Genomic DNA, 12,320 nt, shown 5'->3' on the forward strand with positions numbered 1-12,320 from the left:
AATACTGCTTTGTTTTCTGTTGATTAATAGTCTACAGGTGTACTTTTATATTCAGGTACATAAATTAAATGGTATTGGAGTGCCAAAAGGATCGATCAGAATGATTTTTATTTTCTCTGATGGGAGACATTGCAGTCATATGATTTAATTCCCTGTTTCCCACCAGCACGGTGTCTTTTCTAATATTTTTTACATGAAAAAAGTTTTATTTAAATATTCCTGTTTTGTTTAAATCAAAGTCTCCATATCTCTTTTGTGTTATTGGTTGCTTTGTGTTCGTAATATTGAAAGTTGTTCGACTGAAAAAAAGGATGGCAGATTAAGAAAATGTTAAGTGAACATCTGTTGAGTGCACAGGCCCCAAGGGTAGAGCCACAGGCTATGATATAGGGGCCACCTTGTGGTAAAACATAGTGCTGTCCACTTACAGATTAACAGTCACGGCAGGGCTCAAATGAACAAGCTACATTTGAGGGAAAGAAAAAATCCAAACATCACAGTGGATTATGACCATTTCGGAAGTGTTTTTCTGTGATAATAAATAGGGACGTCTCTGCGCAGCCTATCGGATTCCGGGATGCAATACGCATCCAAATGAAAAGAACGCCAGTCCTTTCACTAATCCTTGTCTATCCTTTTTATCTCGGGACTCATAGCAGTCGGATCACTATGGGACAGCGAAGCGGTGGGACAAAGCCATGCGGATGATATTTCTGTAAATGAGAGAAAAAAGCAAGTCTGTTTGACTTCAGTGGGCGCAAACTGGGCGCATGTAGGCAAGCTGCGTATGCGTAAAAGTGGGCCAAAATGTTCCTCGTCCTGCTCCTGGGGCTCTACGTGGCCACAGGTGAACTTGTCTCCTCAGTGAGCTCCTGTCCGTCGCAGTGCAGCTGTTTTTACCACAACCTGAGTGATGGATCAAAGGCCAGGTAAGGAGGAGGTCCAATTGAAAAATGATTTTAGACCAAAAACACACTGTAATGTGTTCTGGTTTGTGCGCACAGACGCATTTTTTTTAGGCGGACAGGTCTTGTCCTCATACGAGGACAGATGTTTGCATGGAGGTGAACACGTGTACGAAAGATAATTCAGGGAGTGCATGTCGGTCCAATTTTATTTAATGCAGGATTATCTCTCAAAGGCACTTTCAACCCCCCCATCTATGCGTTTTATATGAGTTTGGATGGATTGGGAAATTAGTTTTTTTTTGCAGAATTATCAGAGCATTTTTTGTTCTTGTGCACTTTCATCATATTTCTGCATCCTTTAGATTTCAAAATATGATTGGCATGATAGACTTTAGTGATTAATATCTAATTATTTTTTTTATATTTAATTTACTTTATCACTTTGCAAAAATGTTCTAAGGTCCGTAGTTTGTGAGGGAGTTTCGGTGCTGAACACAAATTCACCTGTGATGTCTAACTTTTAGGAGCGTCATTTGCAATGATCCCGAGATATCTCTTGTGCCTGTCGGCTTCCCTGTTGACACGTCCAAGCTGCGGATTGAGAAGACAGCCATCCAGCGGATACCAAGCGAAGCCTTCAACTACCTCTCCAGTCTGGAATTCCTGTGGATGTCTTTCAACACGCTGTCCGCCTTGAATCCGGATAGTTTCCGGGGACTGTTCAACCTGGAAGAGCTTCGTCTGGACGGGAATGCCCTCACCGCCTTTCCCTGGGAATCCCTCATGGATATGCCCAGCCTCAGACTTCTCGATTTGCACAACAACCAGCTCACCTCGCTGCCAGCGGAGTCCACCACTTACATCAAGAACCTCACCTATCTGGATCTGTCCAGCAACAGCCTGCTGACTCTGCCGGCAGAGGTGCTGTCCACTTGGTTGGCGCCAAAACCTGTGCAAGGGCCAGAGAGCTCCAAAATGATACTTGGTAAGGGACAGTGTGCGTCCTGAGCTCCAACCTTCTTTCACCCAAACCTTCAGGTCGTGATTTATGAGTGCCTCACATAAAACAACTGAAGCACACTGTTAAACACTGTGCGTAAAGGAAAGTGTTATTTCATTTTGCTCAAAGCAACATTCTTGAGCAGCAAATAGACAAAACAGCCTTTAAGAAGCACACTAGGACAGTAGATAGTCGATGATAGTTGATAAAAAAATCCCCCATTAATCTGTGATATTTAGCATTCAGATGCTGTAAACAAACATTCAATATGTGGTTTATAACTTAAGTGTTTATTAGTGGTTTTGTCAGTAACTATAACTCTTCCTGTGGGCACATAGATGTGGATGCTGGTGTATAATTAATGGCAATATAGTAAATCACAGTTGTATTAATATAAAATATCTATTCAAAGGATTCATATTTATCAATATGACCCAAAATAATACATTTTTAGAAGTTGCCATCACTGGCATATAAAAAAAGCAAAAAAAAAATGTATTTATTTATGTAAACAGCTACATTATAGTGTATCATAAACCATTATTAAATGTGCATATAGTGCTTATAAATGCTAAATAGGGGGTTAAATAAAGTGCTACCAAGATTAATTAAATTCTCAAGGTCATGGCCCATAACAAATGACCAAATTGTAAGTTTTGAAATTCTCTGCACTCAAATTTTCTCATGATTGAGATTATATACCGTAGCCTTTTTCAAAAATAGCAAAATTCTTATTTTGGAATAATATACTTACGGTACAATGTGTCCTGGCCCCATGCTACCCTAACAAATCTTTTAAAACTAAAGACAAGGACAAGGTTTAATTCGGTGTGGAAAACGTGGCATTTTTTTATGTTTTTTTGTTTTTTTGCCTTTAAACTGCACGGAGAGTGTTGTTGCACCTTATAGCCTTCTGCACGTTTAAATATGAGTAGAAATACACATGATGATTTGTTGGGTTTCCTCTCGCTCATCTTCTTCATCCTCATCCTCATCCTCAGAACAGTGGACAGATGTTCCAGGTTCAGCTCTGAAGGTCGGTGCTTTGGTCAAGGACAGGAGGGTGAAAGGACAGCAAAACCTGACCTTCAGAAGACCACCACTATCATCATCATCATCATCATCATCATCATCATCATCATCATCATCATCACCACCACCACCATCATTGCCGTAGTCATGGTCATGATGTAGTTTATGAATTAAATGTTAATCCTCTTACAGGATTAACATCCTAACATCCACACCGGCCATCTGCAGGCTGCTCTATCACTTTGCGCACAGCTGGACGCTCGTCTTCCTCCTGTAGCCTCACTTGTGCCCTCACCCTCAGGTCTCCATGACAACCCCTGGGTGTGTGACTGCCGGCTCTACGACCTGGTCCAGTTCCAGAAGTTTCCCACTCTTTCGGTGGCGTTCATTGACACAAGGCTCCGGTGCTCAGCTCCAGAAAGTGTCTCCGGGGTCTTGTTCAGCGACGCAGAGCTGCGACGCTGTCAGCTCCCACGGATCCACACAGCTGTGGCACGAGTCCGGAGTGCTGTTGGGAACAATGTGCTCCTCCGCTGTGGGACCATTGGCGTCCCCATCCCTGACCTGTCGTGGCGCAGGGCGGACGGACGACTTCTTAATGGAACAGGTGAGTCAGCAGATCTGTGAATGTCTGGGTGTTTGTGTTGTGTCTGAGATAAGATGCTTTTGTCTGTTAATTAAACAGAAAGCTACCAGGGGAGATAGTAAGGTTGTAAGTCTGACTGACAGCTGCAGCTACAACAGTGTTATGCAACACTGAGGATGATCAGTGCAACCCTGTATAATCACCTGCTTGGCATCTCTTTGCACATTTATAAAAGAGGATATTTCTCAGATGCCAGCTTGTCCTTTATTTTGTAATGACCACATTCTCTCCTCTCTGTCTCCACAGTCCAGCAGGAAAACTCAAAGGAGGGAATCACCTGGTCCATCCTCAGTGTCCCAGCTGTGTCCTTTCGTGATTCAGGGAAATACATCTGCAAGGCCACTAACTATGCCGGGAATGCTGAAGCTGTAATTTCTCTCGTCGTCTCTAACTCCCCGAAACCAGAGGGGAACCAAACCAGCAACGACAAGAAAACCAAAGTCAAGAAGCCCAACCAGATGGGCAAAGCTGCCTACCAGGAGAAACTGGTGGCCAGGTATGTGGTTCCAACCTCCAGTCCTTCAGCCCTGCCTGCCATGGATCCAGGCCTTCCACCAGGTCTTGGTCCTGATCCCGGACTAGCCAGTTACAGCCTGGCTGACAGAGCCACCCCGGGGCCTGCCACCTCCTCCAACCCAGATGCTCTGCTAGACCTGGAGAAGACTAATCTGAGCAACCTGGCAGCCAACACCTCGTCGCTGCAGCAGGACCCAGACAGGGTGGTCCGCTCCGTAAAGGTTGTGGGGGACACAGACAATACAATTTCTCTGAACTGGAGGGCCCCCAAGGCCAAGAACACAACAGCATTTAGTGTGCTGTACGCTGTGTTTGGAGAGAGGGACATGAGGAAGATCAATGTCGGTGCAGGGCAGAACCGTGTTACCATCGAGGGGCTGGTGCCCAGGACCAAGTACATTGCCTGTGTGTGTGTTAGGGGGCTGATCCCCAAGAAGGAGCAGTGTGTCATATTTTCCACTGATGAAGCAGCCAGTGCGACTGGCACACAGAGGCTGATCAATGTGATTGTGATCACAGTGGCCTGTATCATCGCCGTCCCGCTCACTGTCATCGTGTGCTGCGGGGCGCTGAAGAGACGCATTCAGAAGTACTGGGGAAAGAAATCCAAGGACATCCAAGATTCATATGTGACCTTTGAAACACTGTCGCCTGGCACAAAGGCCAAAGGGCTCGAGGGCGAGTATTTGAACAGACTGAACCCAGAGGAGTCCAACAGGCTGCTGTCAGCCCGTTCCAGCCTGGACTCCGAGGCCACGGCTAAGATAGAGGGACAGCCTAACGAGTACTTCTGCTGACATCATGCTCCAGCTCTGGCTCCTCCTCCACGCCACCTCCCTCGCTCTCACCCGCATCCACATCTCAGTCCGAGCCCCAATACCCATCCGCATCACCAGCCCCATCACCACTCCCATCCCCATCTCCATCCACATCCGTATCCCCACCACTACCCCTTCACTCACCCTCAACAACATCCTGACGTCAGCCCCCCTCCCACACGCTCCCGTACGCCCACGCCGTGGGATTCCCCACCACCAGTCCCTCCTCGCTGGATCACGCCACCAACTCCACCGCCACAGAGAGCCAACTTCTATCAAAGGACTTTTGCACGCTGCACTATAATGGAAATATCAGTTTAGAGAATATTTAACATTTTAATGTTTTTTTTCCAGATATGTGTAGAATATATCATGTTTCTTGCAGATCGAGTGAAACTTACTAGACTGTCATACGTGTGTACAAGCATTACTAGTAAGACAACAATCAAACACACTCATGCTTTTATGTCTAAAAGAATGTTTTTATCACTAAGCCTGTAAGAGAAAACATGTTAAAAGCTGAAAGAGCACCACAATCATTGTAATTTAAATCTCATCTCACTTGCATGGCCCAGCGAAGAATCCTCTGCAACCTGGTCTGACTTAAAGGGAACTCAGCGGTCGATACTCCATTGTTTATATCATATATGTATGTGTATGATTTGTATATACAGTGCTGGGTGATGTACACTTACATATACAGTTAAGTCTGTGCCTCTGTATATATCTGTCATATGTTCTCAGAGAAGATATACACATAGGCATGGTTCAAGACGCTGGTGAATGGAGAAAAAGCTGGAGCTGGAGAGAAGTACAGAAAGGACTGAACTATGACACTTTGTAAATAGGGTGGGAATGATGCAAAAAATGAAATGTTAAATGATTTCTATTCCCAGCAATGAGACACATACTGAAATATCTCTATGTACCTGTTTTGTGCCACCTAGAGGCATCATTACCCCATTAAATGTAGATCTGTTCACTCCAATTATATTATTTCAATAGAGTTAAATAAACTTTTATATATACATATCAAGTGACAGTACTGTGTGTTCTTATCTCTCTACTTTCACTTCACCATACTGATGAAATTTCAAACTGGGTTTCTATTCAGCAAGGATTTAAAAAATCTTTATTTTATTCAAGTGGACTCTTGAATATCAGTGTCTAAGGTTAAAGGATAAGTTCACCCAAAAATGAAAGTCAGGTGAAATTTTTAGTCCACCAAAACAGCGTTGCAGCATTCAAACAACTGGAGTAGATGGGGACTTGTTGTTGTAAAATGAAAAAAAAAAATCACAAAATGGCTCCATACAGGTCATCTTTATATCAAATTGATATAGAACGACAATATTTACACCTGCGGCACACAGGAGAGCTTGTGCACCCACTAACGCTTTTAACCTAATGGCTACATTGAAGATTTTGGCTGAAAAGGGTGTAAATCACGTCTTTTTAAATCAATTTTGGATCTCTGGGCTATCAGAGACTTAGTTAATGCCTGTATTGAGCCGTTTCAAGATTTTCTCCAGATATACAGGTGTTTAAGAGAATACTGCAATGCTGTTTTCATGTATAGCTCCAAAGATTTCACCTGATTGGGTCAGTTAATAATGACTATATTTTCAATTTTGATTACTTACCCTTTAAATTTGCACAGGTACATTAAAGGTTCACTATGTAGTTTTGGAGAAGAAATTCAAACTCACAATTTTAATATTTACAATAACAATGAGGTAATAATACAAAAATAATTATCTTTTCCATTACTGAATAAACAAGCTGTTCTCAGAGGAAAATAAGGTCTCCAGAACACTGTTTGAAGCTAGGAAGGTGGCAGGGTCCGCCACATATAAACAAAGTAAAACAGTATAAAACTGTGTTGTCCTTTAAAGTCAGTTTGTTTATTCAGTGTATTCAGTCATGAAAACAAAGAGAGTTTGTTTATTTAGTTTGCATAAACAAAAAAATCAGTCAATGAAGATCTTTCTCTTGTGATTAAAACTACATAGTGCACCTTTAAAGATACACATTTGTGATAAGTTACCCTTAGAGAGTCTGTCAGCTGAAATGGTTTTATTATTTTCATTTAGCATTGCTTTATAAATCAGCTGTTGGCCATTAATAAAACAACTTTGGGGTTGAAAGGGGGTGACATGTTCCTCTGGTTGGTCTTTATCATCACACTGGACATTTCTTTTTTTTAAAAACTCCTTAATTCATCTATAAAACCCTCTAACTGACCGCTTATTATCTTACAAAACGTTAATGATTAACACTTTGTAATAACATCAATAATAAATAGTGCATTTATGACTAATTAAACTGTAGTTGATAGTTATTTCACTATTGACAAACAATTAAATGCTTTATAAACCATTTATTAAGAAATTTACTTTACATTACTTAATATTTGGTTTATAAATGATTTCATTGTTTGTTAACAGTGATATTAATATTAACTAAAGTTTGATCACCTATAAATTTACCACGTATTAATGATGCTCATTATAAAGTGTATGAATAGTGTAGTGAATCTTAGCCGAAATGAATTTCTTGATAACTTATTATCATGTATAAATGCAGATCTGGCTTAATAGAGAGTGTGAAACTCATAAGTATTTATTAATGACTTTTAAAGTTTTCATTACTAAATAGAAAGGGTAAATACCAATTAGAGGGATTTTTCACTAACTGGCAACCCAAAACCTCTCTTTTTGTTGGCATAAAGGTGATCAGTGAAGTACCTTATTGGCTACACTGGGTACAACTTCATAGAGGTTGACTTATCAGAAAACAACTAGTAGGTCAGAGCTCCTGTCACTGATCATCAAGTGTTAATCTTAATCATGCGTGTCTTCAGAGAATTAGACGCCTCTTGTTCTGTGCGCCGGTGCGTCAGGGATTAAGTTTAATAGGCTTCTCTCTCGTCTGCCGCACTCGGCGTGTCCTGAGCACGAATGTAGCCCTCAACTTTAGGTATTTTTTCGCGGACTATGGACATAATTTGTTACCTGCTAGTTATAGTTTTGTTCAACCTCCAGGCGCATGAAACTTCCTCTCAATGTTTACGCGGGTGCAGCTGTGTGGAGGACCGTCATGGAAGGTGAGACCTGGTTTCATGCACCAACCTTCACCGAGCCGGAGATAGGTTTAACCTTTGTAACTGTGTCAGTGGGTGACACTTGATAAACTAAAGACATATGGTTAAAATAAACGTAGGCTGTAGCTTATGTTGTCTTAAACAGTGCTGGAATGTAACTCTACTGTACAATTTTCAGGTACTTGTACTTTACTTGAGACTTCCTATTGTATTTCTTTGTACTTCTACTTCACCAAATGTTAAAGGGAAAGGATTTTTTTTTTTACTCCACTACATTTATCTGACAGATTAAGTTACTATTTACCTGACTGATTCCGATTATCTATACAAAATACTTTTGAGTAAAAGTAAAGATATCGTGTTTAAATATTACTTTGGTAAAAGAGAAAGTCACCCATACAGATAGTACTTGAGTAAAAGTCTTAAAGGATCTGATTTTAAATGTACTAAAGTATCAAAAGTACATGTAAAAAGTACATTATACATATATTTACATACATGTTTGCATACTATAGGTCAATTGATTAGATTTTTCTGATCATAAGTGTTATTTTCTTGAAAATGTGCTGCTTTGGCTCTGATGCAGCACCTAATCTGCAAAGTAACTAAAGTTATCAAATAAATGTAGTAAAAAGTACAACAGTTGCCTCCAAAATGTAGTGAAGTGGAAGTACATAGTAGCAAAACATGGAATTAGTGTGAGTGAAGTATATAAGAATCTGTACTTAAGTACAGTACTTGAGTAAATGTACTTTGTTACATTCAATCGCTGCAACATACTTATAAATTATGATGTGTTCTACAACAATTATGATGCAGTATTATGATTGATATCATTGTGAAATGGGCCACACTGCATACTGAGTACATTTACTCTTGTTACTTTAAGTACATTTGGATGCAAATACTTTTGTACTTCTACTCTAAAGTTAACTTAACATTAAGTAAAATGATTAATGCAGGACTTGTAATCGAGTATTTCTACACTGTGGTATTGCTACTTTTAATTAAGTAAAGGATCTCAACACTTCCTCCATCACTGTTCAAAAAGGTCAAAAGGTTAAAGGTTAGATGAAGGTCTGTAGCTCTCAGTTGTGGTCTTGTAAATTGTGTTGATGAAGAGGTTGGTAACCACATGTTTAAATCTTCCCCTCCCTCACAGGTCGCTCGTGTGTATGGAGGAGAGCGCGTTTGGGGCCATACCAGAGAACCTTCCGGATGATATGACCAAAATACGCATAGAGAAATCTCACTTCACTGAGATACCCAGAGGGGCATTCACTCAAACACCCGCCTTGGAGAACTTGTGGCTGAACTTCAATGACATCACAGTGATAAACTCAAAGGGTCTGGAGGGTTTGTGGAACCTGACCGAGCTCCGCCTGCAGGGCAACAAGCTGCGTTCAGTACCATGGACAGCGTTCGAGGACACGCCGGCCCTCAAGATCCTGGACCTGAAGCACAACCAGCTGGACGTCCTGCCGGAGCATGCGTTAAAATTTTTGCCAGGTCTGACTTACTTAGACTTATCCTTCAATCGGCTTACGGTCATATCGAAGGAGGTCTTCCAAAACTGGCCCCTCTACCAAAAACTGCAGAGCATGGAGGCGGAGCGGGAGCCGACCGCGTTCGGGCCGAACGTCGTCCTGGCGCTCCACGACAACGCGTGGCTCTGCGACTGCCGCCTGAAGGGCTTCGTGGAGTTCATCCGCTCCTTAAGCCCCCCGATTATTCTGATGAACTCCTACTTGACCTGCTCAGGGCCGGACTTTAGGGCGGGGAAGTTCTTCCACGAAGTAGAGCTGAAGGCGTGCATGAAGCCCGTGGTCACCACCCCGGACCCCAACATCAGCCTGCCGCTGGGCGCCAACCTCACCCTGCACTGCCTCGCCAAGGCCAGGCCCGACCCGGCGGTGTGGTGGACATATGGCCTGAAGATAATCAGAGGATTTCATGGTAAGAGTGTGATGTGCAGGGCATGTCATCCACGCGCCCAGCTCGAGTGATATCTTGTGGTAAATTAGATACTTAAACACACATTTTAATCTCAGACTCGCAGGCTGTAACCTCTCTTTAAGATCAGGAGGGGTAAATCTGGATATTGGCCCCCCCTCGATATAATCACTCTCAATCTGCACAACACCATCAGTGTTGATTAAGAGTGTTGGAGATTATAGTGTGCTGCAGCCTACCTAATGTCCGCCGTGTTGCCCTACTCTGTAATTAAGTAAACATCTGCGTCATTAGACTTAACCTCCAGAGTGGAGTGCTTTCTGCAGTTCATGACTGCCAGTCACCAGTCCAGCATAAACCAACCAGACTGCTGCTTCTCCCACTAGTGATCCATGATCCACAGGCATCTTTCATTTAAAAGGTTTTAAAGCAGAGTAGCTGCTGTGTTTTTTAAGTATTTTTATACACATTTGTCCTTTGCAGTGACCAGAGTAGAAGCAAATGTAGTCATTAACATGATGGGGAAGACTTGAATACACACTATCTAACAAGGCATCCTTTTATAAGCTATAATTGAAGGTAGAAGTGATCTATTATAGTTCAGTTATAGGCCATTCATAAGAACAGCTTTTCTGTTGCCAGGTTGTGGGAAAACGTTTAAAGCCAAACCATGAATAAATCTTTATTAAACAGTGTCTAACTTGCCAATAAGCCCTCAACTCTGCAGTTATAAGTGTTAATAAGTATTTAATCAATGCTTTCTCACTGTCTACTAAGCAAACAGCAATAAATAAAGTCTATAGTTTTAAACATTAACAGTTTGTTATGTTTCTAGAGGGTCAGAGGTCAAACTGGTTCATTGGAGCGTCTTCTTGATGAATTCAACAGCTGCATGGATTCTGGCAGCCCAGAATTCTCATCTTATTTTTGCCTCTACAAAGCATTTGATTTAATTTAATTTCATTAATTAAAATAATTGCTAAAATAATAGTGAGGATCATATTTTTCTCCAGCCTTTTCCTTTATTTGGAAAAAAGTACCATAATTCATTGGCTTACCTGTAATAATACGTGTTCAACTTTGTGAAATGTGGGAAAACATCTTAAAATAAATGACTGAATAAGTTTTGTCATATTGAGTTTTATTGTCTAAGCTTGCATGCCCCTTTAAATAACATAGTGTGTCCCTGTTTGTCTCCCAGAGTCTCAGGAAAGAGTGGATGGAGACACCATCAGATCCCTCCTGGTGATCCCCTCCCTCCACGCAGCTGACCGCGGCATCTACACCTGCACTGCCATCAACTTCATCGGTAACTCCTCTGTCAACATCCTCCTGGACGTCCTCTCTCCTGGAGGCTCCCAGTCATCGCTCCCTCCTGGCGTCCCGGCTCCACCTGCTGCTGGTGATGAAAACGTCTACATTGACATCCGCATCGCCAAACAGACAGTACGTGGCATCTCCATCGAGTGGTACGCCGCCTTGGAGCGCCCGACTGAAACCTGGTTCACCATCCACTTTGGCCAGGCTGACAACAATAAGAAGGACATGATCTACATCGGTCCTGGGATTCACTCTTACTCTGTGTCTGACCTGATGCCTGCGACCAAATATGAAATCTGTGTGACTCTAAAGAACCAGGCACCACGTCCCGGCCAGTGCATTGTGTTTGTAACAGGAAGTGACATCACTGAGATGGAACAGAGGGAGAAGCTGATTCACATAGTGGTTATAGTTTTAGCCATGGTGCTGGCTGTGCCTATAGGTATGTATGCCTGCACCACTGACACTAAGTTTGCCTGCCTGGAGGGCCTCATGGAGTCCTGGAAGAACCGGCGGAGAGAAAGCAGCACAATGGAGCGGGAGAGGCAAGGCACCTTCGACAGCCTGCAGGCCGCCAGCGACGAGGGCCTGGTTAATAAAGATTCAAGCGAAGACAGGAAGGTGAGGAGGAGGTCAGACGACAGACTGTCTAAGGGGAAGGCTGAGCACAGCAGGCTCACAGCTGAACTATATTAAATTTGTTAAAATGAAACATGAAACTGACATAATGTCTCACCCTTTAAAGTAATAGAATAAGAATAGATCTGCTTTATGATGCTATATGAATACAATATTCAGAAGAATGACAATACTGTCTGCCTTGGTTTTAATCTTATCTCTTCCTCTGTTCTAGGCCGAGGAGTTTGTTGCAAAGATGTGAGTGGTGACCGTTGTGTCAAGAGTGTAATTCAAGGATTTGCACCACTGTAGAGAACGTGCTGCGGTTTGTGTCTGTCTGAAATACGACATGTTTGTCTTTTTATCATGAAACGTTTAAAATGTCAATGAAATTGCTGCTTTATGA

The 12,320-nt window shown here is 42.2% G+C and overlaps 2 protein-coding genes across 2 annotated transcripts; both read left to right on the top strand.

Annotated features, from left to right (window-relative positions):
- Positions 1-807: 807 nt before the first annotated feature.
- Positions 808-5,167, top strand: lrit1a (leucine-rich repeat, immunoglobulin-like and transmembrane domains 1a; the record flags this gene model as incomplete). The annotated part of the gene is made up of 4 exons (XM_084375826.1): positions 808-929; positions 1,433-1,893; positions 3,242-3,547; positions 3,833-5,167. 4 exons carry the CDS (start codon positions 808-810, stop codon positions 4,897-4,899), a joined length of 1,956 nt encoding a protein of 651 aa, XP_084231952.1. The 3' UTR covers positions 4,900-5,167.
- A 2,749-nt stretch (positions 5,168-7,916) lies between these two features.
- On the top strand, positions 7,917-11,992 carry lrit2 (leucine-rich repeat, immunoglobulin-like and transmembrane domains 2; the record flags this gene model as incomplete). Its single annotated transcript, XM_084375294.1, has 3 exons — positions 7,917-8,026; positions 9,186-9,979; positions 11,178-11,992. The coding sequence occupies 3 exons, from the start codon at positions 7,917-7,919 to the stop codon at positions 11,990-11,992; spliced, it is 1,719 nt and encodes a 572-aa protein (XP_084231420.1).
- Positions 11,993-12,320: the final 328 nt, after the last annotated feature.

The sequence above is a fragment of the Pagrus pagrus genome (assembly GCF_965226575.1).
Source record: "Pagrus pagrus genome assembly, chromosome: 15".
In the NCBI taxonomy this organism is placed as follows: Eukaryota; Metazoa; Chordata; class Actinopteri; order Spariformes; family Sparidae; genus Pagrus; species Pagrus pagrus.